We start from the raw sequence: 22,298 nt of genomic DNA, 5'->3' as shown, positions 1-22,298 counted from the left end.
TTTAAACTCTATATAGTGCACTCGAGCTTCAGTAGGCAGTCATTTGGGATACGGCCGCTGTATTACCAAACTCTTAATTCAGGCTTAATAATTTGCACATATTTGTTTCGTCATATTAATAAACTTTTTCTACATTTTTATAAATATTTATTTAGATTGTTTATAGCCAGCTGAATTCTGCAACTTCTCTCAGCGCTGGCTCAAGGTGCATAAACACCAGTGCAGTTTGCGATGGAGATGAGGCGAGACCTGGCGATGTGGTTTTTGTGGCAGTGGCGGAACTCACACAATAATCTGATTAACAGCAGACTAATGAGACCGAAGGTGTCAAATTACTGGAAATTTCCAGAACAATCTTATAATCTTGTAATACAGGATGGTTTAAGTTATAAATCAGTTATAGAAACTGTTTTATTTAATCAGGCTAACAGATCAACATCCAGGTCCCTACCAAATCCACCATTAGCTTGATCAATTCTCTAAAAGTCTATTTAAATTCTGAAAACTGTACAAATGTTGTTGTTTTCCACCAAAGAGGCGGGATTAGCCAACGCAGAATAGTGACGTTTGTCTCTTGTTGATGACGTGTAGGTCGCATGAATGCGACCTGTTCGGTCAGACTGCAGTCGCATGTGAAAATATCGGATATGCATCGGATTTAGGACCACATATCCAAGCGGCCTGGGTCGCATGTGAAAAAATCGGATCTGTGTCGTTCAGATTGTCAATAACAAATCGGATACAGGTTGCATATGGGCAAAAAAATCGGATATGGGTTGTTTCAGGATGCAGTCTGAACGTAGTCTTTGTACAAATCTAACTAGATGTTTGGTAATAGGCTAACGTATTAATTCCTGTAATGGGAAATTCACACAACCACAAACATTTTCTTCTTTTCACATCCAATATCTGGCACAAAAAAAAAAAAAAATTCACTATATTTGGATATCCAAATATAATTAAATTTTTTTTTTTATTAATGGCGCACGCGCGCCAGAGCTCATTAGGCGCGCAGGACTGACACTGTTCTGTGCAAGCGCAACACAATCGCACTCGAAAGCATGTTCAAGCTGCCAGTGTAGCTGCAGTCTTTTTAGTTGCGAATTACAAGTATTTCCACTTACATCTCTATGTGATACACAAGTTTTGATCGGCAGAAAATCAGCACATTTTAATTTTGACCGGCCGGTTGCCGGTCATGGCCGATCACGTGAAAATCGGCCAATTCCGATCAGCAGTCAGTCAATCGGTGCATCTCTGGTTTTTACCTTAGTTTTTTGCCTTTTTGGTGGCAATCATTCTTTAGTTGACATTCAAGGAATAAATTGCAAAAAACAAGCTGGAGGTTTTTATTTTAAATACTGAACTCAACACTTACCTCAACCAATACTAAAATGAAAAATAGTATAATGTAACAAAATAATAATAAAATATCATAATTAGATATAAGAAACCACTTAAGGTAACACCAAGGCAACTAACAATAATGAAAAAGCATTACCCTAATTGGTGCAAAGCCTGCATGCCCTATCAGAACATTTAATTCTGCGTGGCTTCCTGGGAAAAAAAAAAAAAACTCAAGTGCCCTATTGTAAGGGAAGTCATTGCTGAAGCGGGATAAACGGGATAATGCAATAAGGCCGGTTCCTCGCGTCAAGCTGCTACTGTATGCATCAAAATTGGTTTATAGCCAGACTCAGGGATGTCAGTTTCCTGTAAGCCAAGAAGGCTATGATAAAGCTCATCACGAGCACGACGTAGGCTACCTTTTAAAATAAGGGGTTGGAAGGTGAATCGGGACGGCTGCGTTATTTTTAATTAGCCTAACAGGCCTACTTGCAGTCTGGGTATATGCGCAACGGCAGGCCTGTGTACACGCCTCTCTCTCTCTGTGGGTGTGTGCGTGCACGTGAACGAGAAGAAAGGAGCACTATGAATGAACGGAACGATATGCAACGGAATTTTTTTTTTTCCCCCAAAATCGCCAGTCTGATTGTGTGGCGATAGGAACCCATTGTGTGGCGCTGCGCCACACAATGGTCTACGTATGGGAAACCCTGAGTGGTTTACACAGAGCCTGTAAACATGAGCCTGTAAACATTCTTGGTTCAGATCAAAAAACAGACAACAGCGATTTGTTCCAGTTCTCAGAGTACCTGGAGAGCTCTGTGCTTCATGTAGTATCAGGCTCTTGTAGGTCGTTTCGTGGTCATTTGCAGGATTTCGCTGTAGAGCCTGGGAAAATATTAGTGGCATGTAACAATGTACCACTGAACAGCTATTAAACTACTAAATAAGACAGACATTCTTAAATTAACAGTAATGGAGCTGAGAAAGTCAAATGCTTCATCAAATGGACATGGTATCTCAAAGATGATTTTCGTCACCCACTTACTTTACTCAGGATGGTTTTCTTCAGGGGGATGTATATGATATGAAGGTTGCCGTTTCTCTCACCAACAAACAAAAACTGTCCCTGAGGACAAACACTTGCAGCATCCACGAACGTATCTGCACATAAAGTACACACAGCTTTTAATCAGTTTCACTTTACTCGCTTTATTAGTCATGTACTATACTACAATACACTATAGCAGGATTCAAATCATCAATATCTCATGATATGAATATGCATTATGATCATGACAGATCTTGACATACAGTTAAAAGATTCCTGCTTGTCATGATGACGAATCTAACGTGAGTTGACCATTGCCAGTGAATGAATAAATTACCACTGTATCTAGTGCCATGTCCTGGTTTTCAGACATGAGGTGCCATGATGGCTGTAGGTGCATTTACCAAAATACAGGTGATGCAGAACAGTCTGGAAACTGGGGTCAAAAAGGACCACGGTGCTGTCAGCCACAACAACGCAGCAATTCGCATTATTTGAGGCATAGATATTGGAGTCAGGCAGCACCTAAAAAAAAAAAAAAAAAAAAAGGGGGCGGACAGATTAATCTTCACTTCAGCCGCCTGTGAGCATTTAATCCCCAACAGCGGTGCTTGAAAGTTTGTGAACCCTTTAGAATTTTCTATATTTCTGCATATGATCGAAAACAACATCAGATTTTCACACAAGTCCTAAAAGTAGATAAAGAGAACCCAGTTAAACAAATGAGAGAAAAATATTACACTTGGTCATTTATTTATTGAGAAAAATGATCCAATATTACATATCTGTAATATGTAATTCATCCACCAAGCCGTCAGGATGCTGAACTCCCTCCCAGGCCAGTACCCCCTTCCCTTAATACACAAACCAAATGTCACCAGCCACTTTAATGAACTTCAACGAAATTCAATTGCACTATGTAAAAAATGTTTACAATACTGTCTACACGTTATTTTTTTTACTCAACTGCACTATATAAAAACTGTTTACACTTCACTGCTATTGAGGTATTTCACTCACGTGACCAAGTCATGTGATGCTGCCATTTTGGATGGCACGGCTCGAATCAGTTTGAATGCGAGGAAGGCGACAAACGAAAAACATAAAAGAAAAAGGAGCGATATGCAGAAAACACCTTCACTATCCAGCGACGTAGGGCATTTACAGGGCGAGCAGAGGGAGAGGCCATCGGCGTCGCCAGGGGTATTTTACTGGGGCACGTGCCCCAGTATAGATCTGTAGTGCCCCAGTAAAAAAAATCCAGTGACGAAACGCTCTGAATTTTAAACTTGGGAATAGCTGCAATTTAATTAATTCATAACGTGGGGTAGGCTAACCGATGCGCGAAGAAGACCATCTACAATGCTTTTACATTGGTAGTTTTGGCTGGCCTCGCGCACACTAAGCAATGTGAAAAAAGTGTGCGCGTGACATGAGTAACATCTTGGTTGCTATGGGGACCGCAGACTCCAGCAGCCCTCAGATGCAATGAAATTCAGAGCAGGGGAAACCATCTCTCCGTGTTTTTCAACTGTTTACAGGTTAGTAGACAGTAATTCCACTGTCATTTTTGTAACACACACACACACACACACACACACACACACACACACACACACACACACACACACAGTGGTGCTTTTAGAGGCTTTTGGATTGTGTTTAGAGATGTTCAATGCTGAAAATGCGTGTGCTTACAAAGATATGTTTGGTGATTTAAAAGGTATCAAGTGTGAATACTGTTGGCCATTAAGTACTCTTGGTTGAGTTTAAAAACTCGGCGGTGTTGTATTGTATGTTAATATGTTCTTTTACAATATTACCAACAGTATAAGTATTACATTGCTATTATCACAAATGTTGCAAATATTCATACTGTTATTATTAAATGATTGACCTGGATTCAGTGTCCTCGTAATCATTTTGAGTTTTACAGCTCTAGTGACTAGTTTTAAGCAGGCCGTTTCTAAATATAAATATCAATATATAAATATATATTACATAAAATATAATATATATTACATAAAATGTAATATATATTATATAAAAAATATAAATATAAATATAAATATAGTGCAAAATTTTTAGCTCGCGCGCTTCGCATACATTTCCTGTGCCCCTTTTGTGCCCCAGTATGGTCTTGGGTCTAGTGACGCCCCTGGGAGAGGCATTTGCAAAAATTGAGGTTAGCAGGCTTAGAGAATGACATTTACCTGCTTCTACCAGGATTGTTCACTGACAGCTAAGATTTTTTCACATTTTCATTTACTTTCGGTCCTCAGGATAAACAAAATGTTATTAAATGTCATTGAAATAACTTCTTAGTCTGTTGAGACATGGCCCGTTATAAGTTTTTCCTTTACTGTATTTACTAGTTTACTGAGCGCGCTCCGGGGCTGGCTGGCCGGCTAGCTAGCGCTCCGGGGCTCGCTGGCTCAGTAAACTAGTAAATACAGTAAAGGAAAAACTTGAGACTGAAAGGTTTTAACAGTCATCCAAATGACTGAACGTAAACATTGCTACAGTAACATACTAGCTACTGTTGTTGACATTAGCTAGCTTGCCGTCCAAAATGGCGGACACCGGGGCGTCACGTGACCCTGTGACGTCAGGTGAAATACCTCAATAGTGTTTACACTGTCATATCTGCCATATTTATGCATACTGTAAATTCTGCTCATACTGCCATATTTATACTGATAATTCTGTTTATATCGTGCTATCTTGCCCTACTATCAGGGCTCTACACCAACTTTTTTTTCAGGAGCACATGTGCTCCTAAGTTAAAAATTTTAGGAGCACAGGGGAAAAAATAGGGGCACAAGCAGGTTTTCATTTTAGAGGTTTGTTGCAGCGCAAACCTTAGACACACCAACACATAAAACGCAAAATTCAATTGAGAATGAATGAATGAACGAATGAATAAAGTGAATAACGAACAACTGAATGAATAAACAAACAGTAGCTAAACAGAGAGCAGAGCTCAGCAGAGCTAACATCATCATCAAGGACAGCTCCCACCCTGGCTCTGAGTTCTTTGACTTGCTGCCCTCAGGCAGGCGTTACAGGTGCATCACAGCAAGGACCAACAGACTCAAAAACAGTTTTTTCCCACAGGCCATAACCACCTTGAACAATTAGCCTTTTTCACATTACGTCACTTGCAGGGGAACTCATATCCGTTTTCAGCCTTTTGAATGGAAGAAGAGGTATACGGCGGCAACATATGTTAACAAAACTGTCATTCACAGATAAGATTGATAATAATATTGCGCATTGTTGTTTATCGTTACGTATTGTTAGCGACCATTCCAGTCACCTATCCGCCTTGTTTTGGAAAGGAAGTTTACTGACTTTCTATGGTTGCTACTTGTTAGCCAGCAGATTAGCATGCCGCCTCTTCTTCCATTCAAAAGGCTGAAAACGGATGTGAGGTTCTTCTGCAAGTGACGTAATGTGAAAAAGGCTAATTACATGCACTGACTGATGCCACTTCTGGCAGGTGCAACAATGCACCAACAAGGACCTAAAAGGACAATATTCTCACACTTACCTGATACAGTGCAATACTTATTACAGTGCAACCTCACAGAGCAACTTTTTAGTTTTTATAGCTTTTGTATATTTTATATTTATATTTCTACACTTTTACATCCATACCCAATACAATGCAATACCAAATACAGTGCAATATCCTGAGTTTTGTAGCTGAACTGAGTTTCTATAACTAATGTGCAATTAACATCTGCAACTCAACACGCCCAGTTGTGTGTGTGTGTGTGTGTGTGTGTGTATATATATATATATATATACACATATATACATATATACACACACATATATATTATTTGTTTTTCTGCTGTGTTGTATGTTCCCATCTACGTAAATGTTTGCACTGGGGTGTGTGCTTTCCATCTCATTATATAATTTTCCCGCACCTTCTCCTGTTGTTCTACCTTTCTTCACTACACTTTCTTCCTCGTCCGTTCTTTTATTCTTGTTTCCACCATCATTGCTTTTAAAAAACGCCGTTATTCTCTGCATAGCGAATATATTTCTCAGCTCGGTCCGAACCAGCTCTGTTATCTCTCAGATGAATGATCTGATGAATCCCTAAAAAGCACTTTTCCCACCTAATGCTACATCCACAACATACAACTGTGGGAAAGAGGGGCAATCACAGAAAGATGTAGCAGAACGGCAAAAAAATGTAACTTTTTCACTCCCCCTCCCCGGCTACCGTGGGAACCACCGCAGGTGCAAGACGGGCAATGCACGCAACTACAGACAGGGAGCAAGGCGCAGGCAGAACACACACACACGTACACAACACTGAACACACACACTTGCAACAATACAGGCCGTTACTCGTTACACTATATTAGGGAGGCTATCCAGCGCTGGATTTACATACTTTGCAGTTTAACGTTTGATACATTTTAGAATGTATCTAAATGTATCTAATATACTCGTCGCGTCTGTGCTCAGTGCTTTCCTAAACTGTCGGCCGCAAGAAGCCCTCGCACGAATACGCGTGGGTTTTTTTCGTCGTTCGCATGCCGAAAAATTCGTTCGCAAATGCGAGTGAAATGTGCGCACTGTAGAGCCCTGCCTACTATACTGTCAGACTGCTGTTCCCGTTTACATTGTTCATTCTGTTTATACTGTCATTCCAGGGTTTCCCATACATAGACCATTGTGTGGCGCAGCGCCACACAATGGATTCCTAGCGCCACACAATCAGACTCGTGATTTTGAAAAAAAAAATTCCGTTGTGTGTTGTTGTTCGTCCATCGTAACGATGAAGACCAAGACTTCCTTCTATGTTGAAAGTTGATTTCGGTGTGTCCAAAGATGGCTGATAAGTCCAATCCGGGCACGAAAGTAGCCATTGCAAAGGTGGCACTTGTAGTCGCTCTCTGTTGTAATTGAGGCGCTGGCTGACCTGGCTTTCCTGATGGCTCTCTTTTCCTGAGCAGTGAGTGTTCTTGTTTGTTCTGCATAGTTTGCACCAAGATTGATCATATGACGCCAGTTTGCATGATCGCTGGCATAGGCTTCCCAACTTTCCCAGTTAATGTTCGTAGCCTTAAGGGAAGATTTAAGGACGTCCTTGTATCTCTTTCTGTCCACCTACAGTCCTCTTGGCTGTTGAGAGCTCGCCATAAAAAAGCTGTTTTGGAATTCTGAAGTCAGGCATTCTGTGTAAGTGACCAGCCCAACGAAGTTGATTTTTCTGTAGAAGAGTATGAATGGATGGTAAGTCTGCTCTCTTTAGGACCTCTGTGTCGGGAATTTTTTCTTGCCGCTTGATTTTTTGAATTTTCCGTAGTCTTGTTGTATGGAAGTGCTGTAATTTGCGTGCATGCCTGCTGTAGACTGTCCAGGTTTCACATGCATACAAGAGAATGGTGAGGACAACTGCTTTATAGACTTTGAGCTTGGTTGCCAGAGTGATACCTCTTCTGTCCCATACTGTGTGTCTTAGCCTGCCAAATGCTGCACTGGCTTTCGCAATACGGTTGTTAATTTCATCGTCTATATGGACGCAGTGAGAAACTATGCTACCAAGGTATGTGAAACTGTCGACTGATTCAAGTTTGGTACCCTTGACCTTGATGTTAGGCTCTATGAATGTTGCACCAGGTGCAGGTTGGTGCAATACTTCCGTCTGCTTGGTGCTGATGGTGAGACCAAAATTATCACATGCTCCCGAAAATATATCCATAGTTTGCTGTGACTGCACTTCGGTAGTAGCAATTAAGGCACAGTCGTCAGCAAAGAGCAGATCAACTATCTTTGTCAGTTGTACCTTGGTTGATGCTTTCAGACGTCTCGGATTAAAAAGTTTGCCATCAGTTCTGTACCAAATTTCAAGACCAAGATCTTCGTCAGTGAATGCATCGGAAAGCATGGCTGAGAACATGATGGAAAACAGTGTAGGAGCCAGAACACATCCCTGTTTTACTCCATTGCTGACGGGAAAACAATTAGAGGTTTGGCCATCATCGATCACATGTGCCATCATGAAACTGACGTATCATGGTGATAAAGGTTGGAGGACAGCCATACTTAGCCATGATTTGCCACAGTCCTTCTCGACTGACAGTATCAAACGCTTTTGTCAGGTCTACAAAGATAGCGTAGAGATTCCAGTGCTGTTCTTGGCACTTTTCTTGAAGTTGTCTTACAGCGAATATCATATCGACTGTACCTCTGCCATCCCTGAAGCCACATTGACTTTCTGGGAGTAAGCCTTGCTCTAAGTGCTTTATGAGACGGTTCAGTAACACTCTGGCTAGGATTTTCCCTGCAGTAGAGAGCAGCGATATCCCTCTGTGGTTGTTGCAGTCCTGTCTATTTCCCTTTCGCTTATACAAATGAACGATGGAGGCATTCTTAAAATCTTGAGGAAGACTTCCTTTGCTCCAGCATAATGAGAAGAGCTCAGTCAACTTTTGGGTTAACACTGGTCCACCTGATCTGTATATCTCAGTGGGGATAGCATCTGCACCAGGGGCTTTACCACATGAGAGCTGGTTAATAGCTTTGGTCACTTCTTTGGTGGTAGGTGGCAAGTCAAGCTCTTTGTTAATTTCTATTTGTGGCAGCCGGTTGATTGCTGCTTCATTTATTGAAGAGGGCCGATTCAGCACAGAGTCGAAATGTTCTGCCCAGCGATCAAGAATTTGGGAACGATCTATCAACAGTGTTTTACCATCAGAAGATAGAAGTGGTGAGGATCCAGATTGTGTAGGACCAAAAACAATTTTAAGAGCATCATAGAATCTTTTCGTGTCATGACAATCTGCATACGACTGTATTTCATCTGCCTTTACACTTAGCCATTGGTCTTGTATGACACGGAGTTTAAGTTGTACTTTGCGCCGACATTCTATAAACGCAGATTTTTTTGACTCTGAGTTTGGATTGCAATGAAAGGCAAGATGGAGTCTATGCTTCTTGTCCAATAGGGATTTTATTTGAACATCATTTTCATCGAACCAGTCTTGATGTTTTCTTTTAACTAGACCCAGCTTTTCTGATGATGAGGTATACACCATGTTCTTGAGAGTTTCCCACTCTTCCTCTACAGATGTATTTTCGGAAGTAAGGTTAGCAAGCTTATTATTGAGATCGCTAATAAGGCTGTTGGCCGTTTGCTCCTCTTTCAACTTTGAAGTGTTCAGTCTCTTGGGAGGTGTTGTCTTTCCTTGAGGTCTGCGCTTTGGTTTGATGTGAATGTCAAGCTTAGAGATGACTAGGCAGTGGTCTGTCCAGCACTCAGCCCCGCACATTGCTTTAGTTACACGTATATCACCTTGATCTGTCCTTCTGGTGATGACATAATCCAGCATATGCCAGTGTTTGGACCTCGGATGCATCCAAGTGGTCTTCTTCCTGGTTGCGAGCTGAAATAGTGTGTTTGTAATGATGAGGTCGTGTGATCTGCAGGTCTGAAGAAGAAGGAGGCCATTACTATTGCTCTTTCCCACCCCATGTCTACCAATGGTACCATTCCATACCTCGTAATCAGATCCAACTCTGGCATTGAAGTCCCCAAGAACTAGTACCTTGTCTGCTCTAGGGACACTTGATATCAGTGAATCAAGTTCTTCATAAAATTTGTCCTTTACCTCATCAGGATTTGTCATGGTAGGTGCATACGCACTAATTAAGGTTGCGTGCTTCTTGTCTGAGAGTGGGAGATGCATGACCATTAGTCTGTTATTAACACCTTTTGGTAAACTTTCAAGCTTTCTTACTAAATTAGACTTGATGGCAAAGCCTACTCCAGCTTCACGGCGTTCTTCAATTTTACGTCCACTCCAGAAAAAAGAATAGCCCGCTCCCTTTTCAGTGAGTTGCCCTTCATCAGCAAATCTTGTTTCTGAAAGAGCAGCAATGTCGACGTTATAGCGCTTGAGTTCACTTGCAACAAGGGCAGTCCTTCTGTCCGGTCTAGCAGAACTTGCATTGTCTAATAATGTACGAACATTCCAGGCAGCTACAGTAAGCCTGGACACCTTTGTAAATTTCTTATTATTTCGACCGCTATGTAGGATCCCTGCCAGCCGCGGTTAGCTGGCCCAGGTATGTTGAAGCAGGCAATGTTTAGGTCACCTTTTCTAGACCCTTCCTCACTGTGGGAGGTGAGCAGTGCAATCCTAAATAGGGCTGCTCAGTCACTCAGGGTGTTGCCGGGTTCCGCAGCTGCTTCGATCATTGGAAGACGACCAGTGTCCTGAGCCGCCTGTGTGCAGGTTTGCGACTGTAGCTGCCAGTGATTCCACACCTGCTATGTCACCGCTCGCCTGTCGCCACAGGACTTGCAAGCGCTATCAAGATAGATGGATCGGGAAGTCGTGACTTGCGCGTTGACTTTGATTATAGTGTAGAGAACTTGCGCAGCATCATCCACACTCTCTTGAACAGGATCATCAGATTCCAGTGGCAAGACGTGGTCAAGACGGCTGGAGATGAGCCTGAATGCAGGAGTCTGCCGAAGACTTGTCAGAGTTCTGTTGCGTATCGTTCCATTCATTCATAGTGCTCTTTCTTCTCGTTCACGCGCGCACACACCCACACACAGAGAGGCGTGTCCACAGGCCTGCCGTTGCGCATACGCGGACTGCGAGTAGGCCTGTTAGGCTAATTAAAAATAACGCAGCCTTCCCGATTCGCCTTCCAACCCCTTATTTTAAAAAGGTAGCCTACGTCGTGCTCGTGATGAGCTTTATCATAGCCTTCTTGGCTTACAGGAAATGGACATCCCTGAGTCAGGCTATAAACCAATTTTGATGCATACAGTAGCAGCCTGACGCGAGGAACCAGCCTTATTGCATTATCCTGTTTATCCCGCTTCAGCAATCACTTCCCTTACGATAGGGCACTGGAGTTTTTTTTTTTTTCAGGAAGCCACGCAGAATTAAATGTTCTGATAGGGCATGCAGACTTTGCACCAATTAGGGTAATGCTTTTTCATTATTGTTAGTTGCCTTGGTGTTACCTTAAGTGGTTTCTTACATCTAATTATGATATTTTATTATTATTTTGTTACATTATACTATTTATTTCATTTTAGTATTGGTTGAGGTAAGTGTTGAGTTCAATATTTAAAATAAAAACCTCCAGCTTGTTTTTTGCAATTTATTCCTTGAATGTCAACTAAAGAATGATTGAAAGATTGCCACCAAAAATGCAAAAAACTAAGGTAAAAACCAGAGATGCACCGACTGACTGGATGCCAATCGGAATCGGCCAATTTTCACGTGATCGGCCATGACCGGCGACCGGCTGATCAAAATTAAAATATGCCAATTAAAACTTGTGTATCACATAGAGATGAAAGTGGAAATACTCGTAATTTGCAACTAAAAAGACTGCAGCTACACTGGCAGCTTGAACATGCTTTCTAGTGCGATTGTGTTGCGCTTGCGCAGAACAGTGTCAGTCCTGCGCGCCTAACGAGCTCCGGCGCGTGCGCGCCGTTAACAAAAATAAATTAATAAAAAATTTCACTATATTTGGATATCCAAATATAGTGAATTTTTTTTGTGCCAGATACTGGATGTGAAAAGAAGAAAACGTTTGTGGTTGTGTGAATTTCCCATTACAGGAATTAATACGTTAGCCTATTACCAAACATCTAGTTAGATTTGTACAAAGAGAGAGAGAAAAAAATGTCTTTGTTTGTTTTACGACCTTGGTTACACTTGATTCCATTGGAAATTACTCTACAAATACACATTTGACAAAGATGATAGAATGGCTATAGTATAAGTATGACTGGAAATTATTTTTGGATTTTGATATAGTTTTCACTGACGTCACGGCATTCCGGGGAACGCCCCCCAGCCGCCATCTTGGAGGGCAAACAAAACGGACCATCGCCACTACTGGCTACATTATCTCGGACGAATTTATGAAGTTATATAGTCAGTTTTCTAAAATAAAGATCAATGTCGGCAAAATCAAACAAACAGAAGTATATAGATACACATCTCACGGTATGCAGCCAAACTGGCCTTGATTGGGGGAATTGACCCCTACGAAGTGGACAAAGATGCATTTTCAAGTGACTATGCAGGGCTGCCAAAGCCTGAAACTGCCAAAGCCTACTCCAAAGCCTGAAACTGACTTCATCAAACTTTAAAGGCTGTCTGATATATACAACTTTATATATTCACAGTGCGCCTTTTGGCGGATGCCGCCTGAATTGCGCAGATCCGATTTTTTTTTTCGGGGGGGGGGGGCGTTGGAGTGTCTGATTACAATTTCAAAGTAAATTCTGTATTAAAATTACTAAATAAGCAAATCCGTTACAGTCCATGAAACAGGAAGTATAAGGATGAGAAAAAAACAGTTTAAATCGGGAAGCTGCGCACATTTGCGCAGTCCTGCACACCGCTCAGGACTACAGAATAGACCTAAAAATGTTTTTCAAAAATGACCCTTGCGTGAGTGAAGTGACAAGTGTCAAATAGAAACGTGACAAACGAGCGATATTAAGTGTACATTACAATGTAAATGTACACTCAGCGGTTCCAGTTAGGCATTCTCCAGAGATTGTTCACATGATGTTTTGGTTTCCAAAAACAAACAAACACAATTGATTGTTTATTTAAACAACTTACCACTTATAAAATGATCGGACCAGACTTTGCTGTGTTTGGAAGGCTGATAATCCTTGCGGTTGATTCTCGCAAGCCATAGATTTCTCCTTTGTATGCTGAGTTTGTTTGCTTGCCTTCGTGCTCCCGTACAGTGGGAATTCCATAAAAGCTCCGCTTGACTTCATCATCTGACCTATTACGACAGCCGTGAATACAACAAGTTTGCACCATTGCTAGCTTTAAATAAATGTAAATAATATATAAATGAATGTAACTCGCGCGCTACAATGTGTGCTCAGTGACCCGTACGGTAAGCTTGCCCTCCAAGATGGCCGCCACCAGGGACTCCCCGACTCTGTGACGTCATGTGAAAACTATCTATTGAATGAAGAAATGGATTGTTCTATAAAGGCATAAGTTTTCAGATCTAAATAGGCTTATGAAAGTGTGTTCCATAGCAGTAGGCAAATAATATATGAGGGGGAAGTTGTTTTTGTGTGAGATATTGGATGGGAAAAGAAAAAAATGTTTGTGTGAATTTCCTATTTCAGGAATTAATATGTTAATACCAAACATGAAGAAAGATTTTACAAAGAACAATGTCTTTTTGTTTGTTTTCAACCTTTGAGGTGTTGAAAATTTATTACTGAAAATCTGGCAGAATGTTCTATTAAAGATAAAAAGAAAATAGTCTTTGTGTGTGCTGTGAAGTGGTTTGAAAAAATGAAATCAGAATCAGCCAAAATCAGTATCGGCAGGTCACACTCCATGGAAAATCGGAATCGGCCCAAAAAATTGCAATCAGTGCATCTCTAGCAAAAACTAAACTTTAACTTCAATTTTGGTGAGTAATTTTCATAAATATAAAAGACAGGTTTTCCACCAACATCAAGCCCAGCAAACGAATGGCTTGCCCTGTAATGTAAAGTTGGGTCGAGGAATGAAACCAGGCAGGGTTCTGGTAAAAATTGTTTTAGCTGTCTTCTCTTAAAGAACTTAAAATAATTTAGATTGAACTGAATAATCTCAAATGCTTCTTGCAGCTTTAAAATAGTCCCAGCAGGTGACTCTGAAGAAAAATACTGTGTGTTTGAACACCGCCCGCTGTAGACACTTTGCATACACCCCAGTGACCGACTCCGCCATGACATCACCGTGCACGATTCCCTCATCGGCACAGTGGAGCACCACAAATTGCTACCTGGTCTGTGGGAAACACTGCATTCACTCAGACTGCTACCTATATGAATCACTTTAATCATAAAAATTACTGGTTCAGTCCATAATTAGACACCTTTTTAGATTTACCAATATAAAACAAGGGGGGGGGGGGGGGGGGGGGGGGGAGAGGGCATGTGGTTCCCACCGTCAAGCATGAAGGAGGAGCTGTGATGGTGATTTATTCAAAACTGAAGGCACTTTGAACCAGTATGACTAATACAGCGTTCTCCAGTAAGGGTAGTATCTCACTGGGCTAAGACAGCCCGCGACTAGTTGGAGACACAGCAATTGCGATAAAATATGCAAATTAGCGACAATTTTCACTTGGAATCACACTGAATTTATATTCGCATATTTTACCGCAATCGTTGTGTCTCCAACTAGTCGCAGCCTGGCTTTCCCTCGGCAGGCAGGGAAGTAGAGGAAGCCTCACGGAAACTGACTTGAGAAGGGTTTGCGACGGCTTTGCGACACCAGCGACGCATTTGCGGCTATTTTGAGAGAAATTTTGTCGCACAAATTTTTTGAACATTTTCAAAATTTCAGCGACAAAGGAGCGACACTTTATGACTCATGCGAGGAAACTGAGAAGCCCCGCGAATGTTTCAAGACACTTTTGAAACTCTCTCGCAAATGACGTTCGCAATTTGTCAGTTCAGTTAACTTTATTAGTCCTCAAGAGGGCAATTCAGTTCAAGCAGTTCCTGAACATAAAAAAAAACACCAACAACCATGACAACAAGCAGCAGACAGCAGTGCATAATTGTATGGAGTGGCACAGTTAAGTAACAGAAAAATACAAATAAATAAATAATGATAAGTGGGCATACAGAGATGCATTGCACATACATGAATATAAAAGTTACAAAAAATTATTTTAGAACAGACCTTTACAATGCTGCAAAGGCTGCTTTTGTCTTTTAAAGACAGACCACCAAACCAGCAGGTGAAGGAGAAAGTTAAAATGCTCTTGATAAAAGACTGATAAAACGCACACAAAATTCTGTTACAGACCTAAAAGGAGTTCAGCTTTCTTAATAAATGCATTCTTTGCTGGCCTCGTTTGACAACACATTCAGTATTTTTATCAAACTTCAACTGGGAATCAAACACAGTACCTAGGTACTTGTAAGTTTCAACAATTTCGACCTCATTCCCATGAATTGAACTTGCCTTAGGTTTTACACCGTTTTTTCTGAAATCAAGGACAAGCTCTTGTGTTTTGTTTTATTCACATTAAAAGTCAAGAAATTTTTCATCACACCAGTTAACAAAATCAGGCAGGGCGCTGCCATGGGCCGACTCTGACCCTTGGAGCAGAGTCAGAAGTGCTGTATCGTCTGAGAATTTTACCAAGTAGCTGCCCTCTTTACAAGACCTGCAACTGTCTGTCGCAGCCCAGTGAGATACTGGCTTAGGCGGGGTTTACATTAGACCGTATCAGCGGATCATCAGATTAACGTTTTTAAAACGATTAGTGTGCACACAGCAACACCAATACACGATTTGCATGCACACAGCAACACCAAGACACGGATACGCTCGGCTCCGCAGGCATCCTGCGCTCCAAATCACTCCGCCCTGAACAGCGAGTGCCCTCTGGAGGGTGCGCACTCCGGCCTTGCGCAGCTCACAGAGCGCGCGAGTATAGTGCACAAGCAGTGATTCGGGACTGAGCCGCTGTGTGTGTGATCCCAGTGCATATCACTTACCACTTGCAAGTGGAAGGATGGCAGGCCTAAAGACAATCATAACTACACAATGGGCAGTATTTGCATCAGTATTTGCAGTATTTTCATACTTTTATACTCTTTAATGAAAGGTGATACAAGGCGGAAGTCCGCGCCGCTTTTCAGCAGTCGCGTCACATGACCAACGCCAGTGAATCAGGAAGGTGGATGTCAGTGATGTTGTCCAATGACGACGCCAGCTAGAGCTCAGCACAGCATATCCGCGTATTCTCAATGTTTACACAGCACCGGAGCTGACACGATCTGGATTGAATACGTGGACCCTGGCGGATTCCCGTTTCCCGGCGTTTCCAGGTGGTTTAATGTAAACGGACAGTGCATCCGCAAAGAAAACGAGACAGATACGGTCTAATGTAAACTTGGCCTTATTGGGACCATCATTTATTTTGCAACAATAGGCTCTGTAAGGGATTTTTTTTTTAGCCAAGAAGGAGAGCTGCATCAGCTGACCTGGCCTCCACAATCACTCGACCTGAACCCAGCTGAGATGGTTCGAGATGAACTGAACCACAGGAGTGAAAGAAAAGCAGCCAACAAAGAGCTCAATACACATGGGAACTCCTTCAAGTTTTATTGTTGTTTGACAAGTTACACAAACAATTTCAACTAGTGTACAGTCTTTATTATTATTAGTGTGCTTGCAAAAGCACACTATTGTTCTTAAGTTTTATTATTATTCCGTTTCACCCGTTTTTTGGATCCACTACTCCTCCTAGGGCTTTCGAGATAGAGACACCGTTCCAACGCTGAAACGTAGGGCCCAATCTGGAATGGCGTGCTTGTTTTCAGCTTTTGGATCGACACACCTGTTCTCTCGTTCTTGTCTTTCTGTCATTTTTTTCCCCCATAGAGAATGAATAGGGCTCACATATCGAATCGTCCTGCTCGGACACGCTTCATCGCAGACGCACCAAACCTCATGTGATACCTCAGGCCAACTCCCCAGACACATATATGCATTCGGTTCTGACCCGCACTCATTTTTTCCTTTCTTTTCATGCCCCACTTTTTCATCCATTCACTTTTGGGCCCCATTGAAAATGAATGGTGTTTCGGGAAAAAAGCTTTCACTCTGCGTCAAATTTTTTAACTGAGTGACCAAACTTCAAGAGACTTCATATGATGCCTCAGGGCAAGTCCCCACACATATCCATCCCCTCATCTGAGACCTGCACTTGTATTTTCTTGGTTTTCACACATCCTTTTTCCCCTCCATAGGCTTCCATTGATTTTTGGCCCCATTCAAATGAACAGAGTTTTGCTCAATAACACTTCACCACATATCCAGTGGTGTGGTGTGCTTGTATACAGCTTTTGAATCGATGCACCCATTGTCGTCCTTGTTGTTTTTTCCCATAGAAAATGAATAGGACTCACAAATCGAGTCATCCTACTCAGACACGCTCCATCGAAGATGCACCAAACTTCATGTGATATTTCAGACCAACTCCCCTGACACATTCATGCAATCGGGTCTGAACTGCACTCGTCTTTTCCTTTTTTTCCTTCTTTTTTTTCTTCTGTTCTGCTACAGCTCAGCAAGCACACTTTGCATTTTCTTTGCGGAAATGCAGTCCAGTTACTGAATGTTGTCGTGATTAGTTCCAGGGTTAAATGTCGGAAAGTTGATGAAGCTTGTTACAGTGGCAGCTGGCCCATAGGGGGCGCTCGGGCGCCGCCCTCCCAAATTGGGGGGGAATTTTTTTTTTTTTACAAATTTTATTATTAATGTCAGTTTTACTTAGTGTGTGCCTACATACAATCTGAATTATTTAAACAACATTTCCACCAACTAACTCTCATTCAACAGTGAATTTCCACCGACAGACTCGGATCATTTCTCTTCTTGTGCGCTTGGCAAAGCGCCCCAGAAGTGCAGCAAAATAGCCAAACGTGTATGGTTGCTAGGGAAAAATAATAAATATTTGGCCAATCAGGGCGGCACGGTGGTGTAGTGGTTAGCGCTGTCGCCTCACAGCAAGAAGGTCCGGGTTCGAGCCCCGTGGCCCTTTCTGTGCGGAGTTTGCATGTTCTCCCCGTGGGTTTCCTCCAGGTGATCCGGTTTCCCCCACAATCCAAAGACATGCAGGTTAGGTTAACTGGTGACTCTAAATTGACCGTAGGTGTGAATGTGAGTGTGAATGGTTGTCTGTGTCTATGTGTCAGCCCTGTGATGACCTGGCGACTTGTCCAGGGTGTACCCCGCCTTTTGCCCGTAGTCAGCTGGGATAGGCTCCAGCTTGCCTGCGACCCTGTAGAACAGGATAAAGCGGCTAGAGATAATGAAATGAGATGAGGCGCTGGAAATTTCGCCCCTGCTACACAAAACGTCTCTCTCTCTCTGGTTAGAGGTGATGTTCAAAACTAGACTTTTGGTTCATACTGGACAATAAATCACATCTTTCTTGTCATAGTTTGTATTCACAACAAGAGTGTCAACACTGTGTTTCACAGAAATACACCTAACTCAGAACACACACACACATCTCATTCCATAAGCCTAAGTCACAACCAGACGTACGATTTTTTTGGCTGTGCGATTTTTGGCGTTTCCCCAAATCGCTGCGTTTTTTTTGTTCGTGGAGAAAGACGCACGTTGGCTGCAAGTTTGTCTTGCAACCTGAAAAAAATGTAAGCGCCCGTAGAGTTTGTTTGACATGACAAAGAACCTCTGCAGCCGGTCTGCAGCCAGTCTACGGCTCGAAAATCAGCACGTCACACGCGCGCCCTCCATGTGTTTCTTGCGTTTTTTTGCACGTAGACCGGCCGTAGGAGCACGTACGGCCGGTTGTGACCGAGGCTATAGTCACTCTCTCAAACAGAAATCGTACTCACCTTATGGCCCTTTTCCACTACCCTTTTTCAGCTCACTTCAGCTCACTTCAGCCCGACACGGCTCGCGTTTCGACTACCAAAAACCAGCACGACTCAGCTCGTTTCAGCCCTGCTTAGCCCCTAAAACTCGCACCGTTTTGGAGTGGGGCTGAAGCGAGCCAAGCCGTGCCGAGTGAGGCTGGGGGCGTGAGCAGACACTCCCCTGTGCACTGATTGGTGAGGAGGAGTGTCCTCACATGCCCACACACGCCCCGCGAGCGCGCTGGGATCTGTAAACACCGCAAACCCGGAAGGAGAATAATTACGAATTACGAGAATTATGAAGCCTTATGCGCCTCGCCTCATCTATACGCTCTTGCCAGTATCTGTCCGCGTTGTCGGTGACAACAAGCCACAGCACCAAGACCAGCAACACTAACGACTCCATGCCCTCCATGTTTATTGTTTACTATTCGGGTCGTGAGACTACCGCTTAAAAGCTCACTGATGTCACTGTTTGCGCTGCTTAACGACATCACGTGACGTCCACCCACTTTCGCTAACTCCACCCAATGTGTCCACCCACTTCCAGCCAGCACGGTTCAGCGCGGTTGTAGTCGAAATGCAACTCCAACAGCCCCGCTCAGCCCGACTCAGCACGGCACGGCTCAGCCCGACTCAGCCGCGTTTGTAGTGGAAAAGCGGCATTAGAATCACACACACACAACCTCTACACAGTTGATTTGTATAGATTCAGCTGAAATCATACCCTTGCTGTAAACTTCTCTCAAGAACTTGAGTATTGTATTGCAGGGGTTTTCAAAGTGTGGGAGAGTCAGCCCCTCTCAGAGAGCAAATAAACAACAGCGCCCCCTTACAATTTTTGTTGTTGCTATACTTAATGTTCCATTCGTATTTAAAAAAAAATGGTTGTTGTACACATTTTGATTTTTTTCTTTTACACATTTTAAACATCTGTGCTTTTTGAAAACGTTTTTTTACACACTTAAAACATCAGCTTTTTTTAAAACCTCTTTTTTACACATTTTAAACATCTGTGCTTTTTGAAAACTTTTTTTACACATTTTAAACATCTATGCATTTTTAAACATTTTTTTTTACACATTTTAAACATCTGTGCTTTTTTTTTAAACATCTTGTTTTACACATTTTAAACATCTCATAGCATCGTTAGCTAGCACCTCTTGGCAGACAACACACTGTGGCAGTGGAGCATCTTCAGATCCAGTCCATGAAAATCCAAACTTTAAATAATCGTGGTCATACTTCCTTCTTTTTTTGCTTGGCCTAGACTCTGTCTCCTCACTCACTGTAGCTTTAGGTACTAAAAATCGATCCATTTTGGCTACGTTCACACTGCAGGCTGAAGTGACTCAAATCCGATCTTTTCGCCCATATGTGACCTGTATCCGATCTTTTATTGACAATATGAACGACACAGATCCGATTTTTTCAAATCCGACCCAGGCCGTTTGGATATGTGGTGCTAATTCCGATTCCTATCCGCTCTTTTCATATGCGACTTCAGTCTGAACCGCCAGGTCGCATTCATCCGACTTACACGTCATCAACAAGCCACAAACGTCACTATTCTGCGCTGAAGTAGGCGGCGGGTCTCTCAAAAAAGTTACAACAACATGGCGCATAATCACGGGCGCAGATAGAGGGTGGGACGAGTCATATTTAAATTCACCTCGTTCGGTCCCCCCCACTTATAGGGAGGAAAAACGTCTATGCTGTCTTTCTTTGCATAAGGCAAACCTCACGGAAAAATCAAAAGACTAATTACCATTCGGTTTATTGAGGTGCACGGCAGTGTATACATAGTTGCAACAACTCACATAAAACAAAACAAAGACTGATATTCGGTTGGTTGAGCTGCGCAGACTGCACAGGTTGCGAGCTCGAGCTTGGTTGCTATGGTTACTAACAACAAGTTTGACAGGCATATCGGGGTTGGGGTTGGTTTGCTGGCAGCTTTGTCCCCCCCCCCCCCCCCCAGTTTTTTGTCCCCCCCCCCAGTTCAAAAAACGTATCTGCGCCCCTGCGCATGACATCAATGCGAGGGACGCTTCGGGCTGTGAAGGTTCTGAATCTTCTCAATGGAAGGACGCAGAGGTTAGGGAGCTGATTTCCATTTGGGGGGATGCAGCTATTCAACCTAGATTGGATGGGTCATACCGCAACCGGGCGGTTTTACTTCCGTAAACACTGACCATGCTCACTGCGTGTGACGTCGTCGTATCCTGCAGTGCGCATGCGGAACACTTTTAGGTCGCTTTTCGTTCATACTGAGGATCACATACAAGTCGCATATATTTGTTAATGTGAACGACCTCACAAAAAATTCGGATTTCACAAAAAAATCGGAATTGAGCATTAAGCCTTGCAGTGTGAACGTAGCGTTTGTCTCTGGCAAAGGCTAGCTGAAGTTCGCTAAATGTCCGCAATAGTAACTTATCCTGGTTTATTTTTCCTCACGTTGCGCTCCCCTGAAGAACTCTGGCGCCCCCTAGGGGAGGCGCGTCCCATACTTTGAAAAGCCCTGTTGTATTGGATACCAAAGCATAAATGGAGCCTAATATAGCTGTCAATTGTTAACTTGGTTTATCTGTGAAACTGCTGATTTTGAGAAGGAAATTAAATTATTGTGGAATTGTCATTTCCTGACTGTTCATTTGAACGCTTATACTGGACTAGGCAGGGAAATCTATTGGCACACCAACCCCACCGGCTCGTTACCTTTCCCGAGGCGGAGATCCTGACCAGAGTGTCCAGCTGATACAGGGCGCTGTCCGGCTCCTGCTCCCCGCACAGCCGCACCGTGTTCGTGTCCTCATTCACCAACAGCTCGATGTTATTCCACATGACTGAAAATAAACCCAGCTCTGAGGTTTAATCCGGTCGCAGTTTGGGTTCTGACCTTTTCCAGCTGCGGCTACTGATAACCGGAGCTAAGACTCAGACACTGTTAGACTTCATTCACAACAAAAAGAAACGCCGCGTCACCTTTTAATTCTGTTTCAAAAAACTTAAAACTCTCATAAAAATTCATTACACTTTTATTCGCAGGAATATACAATAAATGTAATCTTTATAATCACGGCTCTCTCCAAGGCATCGCCATAACAATCTCACATTTGGCGCCCTGCACGCGCACTTCCTGTAGTTCGAAGCTCACTTCCGGTTTCTCTTTAGCATGTTTGGAGAGCTCGGCGTTTTTTTCTTCTCCTGTTATCTCGAAAATCTGTTCATGGTTTCGAAACTAAATTTTTTTTTCGAAACGGATTTTTTTACCCACCGAAGCAATAAAGTTTTCATTCCAAACGTATTGAAAATTAGCTTTTCAGCACAGCGCACTGTTACACCACCAGCGCCATCTTCTGTCCGACATCATGAAGTGCAGCTTTTAATGCACTCGAGTTCTAGAACAGGACTTTTCAAAGTGTGGGGCGCGCCTCCCCTAGGGGGCGCCAG

General features: G+C 42.7%; 1 protein-coding gene across 3 annotated transcripts in view; it reads right to left on the bottom strand.

Moving 5' to 3' along the window:
- Positions 1-21,971, bottom strand: part of kntc1 (kinetochore associated 1) — a 145,122-nt gene extending 123,151 nt beyond the window's left edge. For all 3 annotated transcript variants that reach the window (XM_060906837.1, XM_060906839.1, XM_060906838.1), the window contains exons 1-4: positions 21,564-21,971; positions 2,803-2,923; positions 2,396-2,511; positions 2,157-2,235 (exon numbers count right to left, since the gene is read on the bottom strand). In XM_060906837.1, the coding sequence (XP_060762820.1) occupies positions 2,157-2,235; positions 2,396-2,511; positions 2,803-2,923; positions 21,564-21,689 (442 nt within the window). In that variant the 5' untranslated portion in view covers positions 21,690-21,971. The remainder of the gene's footprint in view (positions 1-2,156; positions 2,236-2,395; positions 2,512-2,802; positions 2,924-21,563) is intronic.
- Positions 21,972-22,298: the final 327 nt, after the last annotated feature.

This window comes from Neoarius graeffei, chromosome 24, assembly GCF_027579695.1.
Source record: "Neoarius graeffei isolate fNeoGra1 chromosome 24, fNeoGra1.pri, whole genome shotgun sequence".
In the NCBI taxonomy this organism is placed as follows: Eukaryota; Metazoa; Chordata; class Actinopteri; order Siluriformes; family Ariidae; genus Neoarius; species Neoarius graeffei.
Note: the sequence above shows the minus strand (reverse complement) of the source record. Positions and strands in the feature narration are given on the sequence as shown.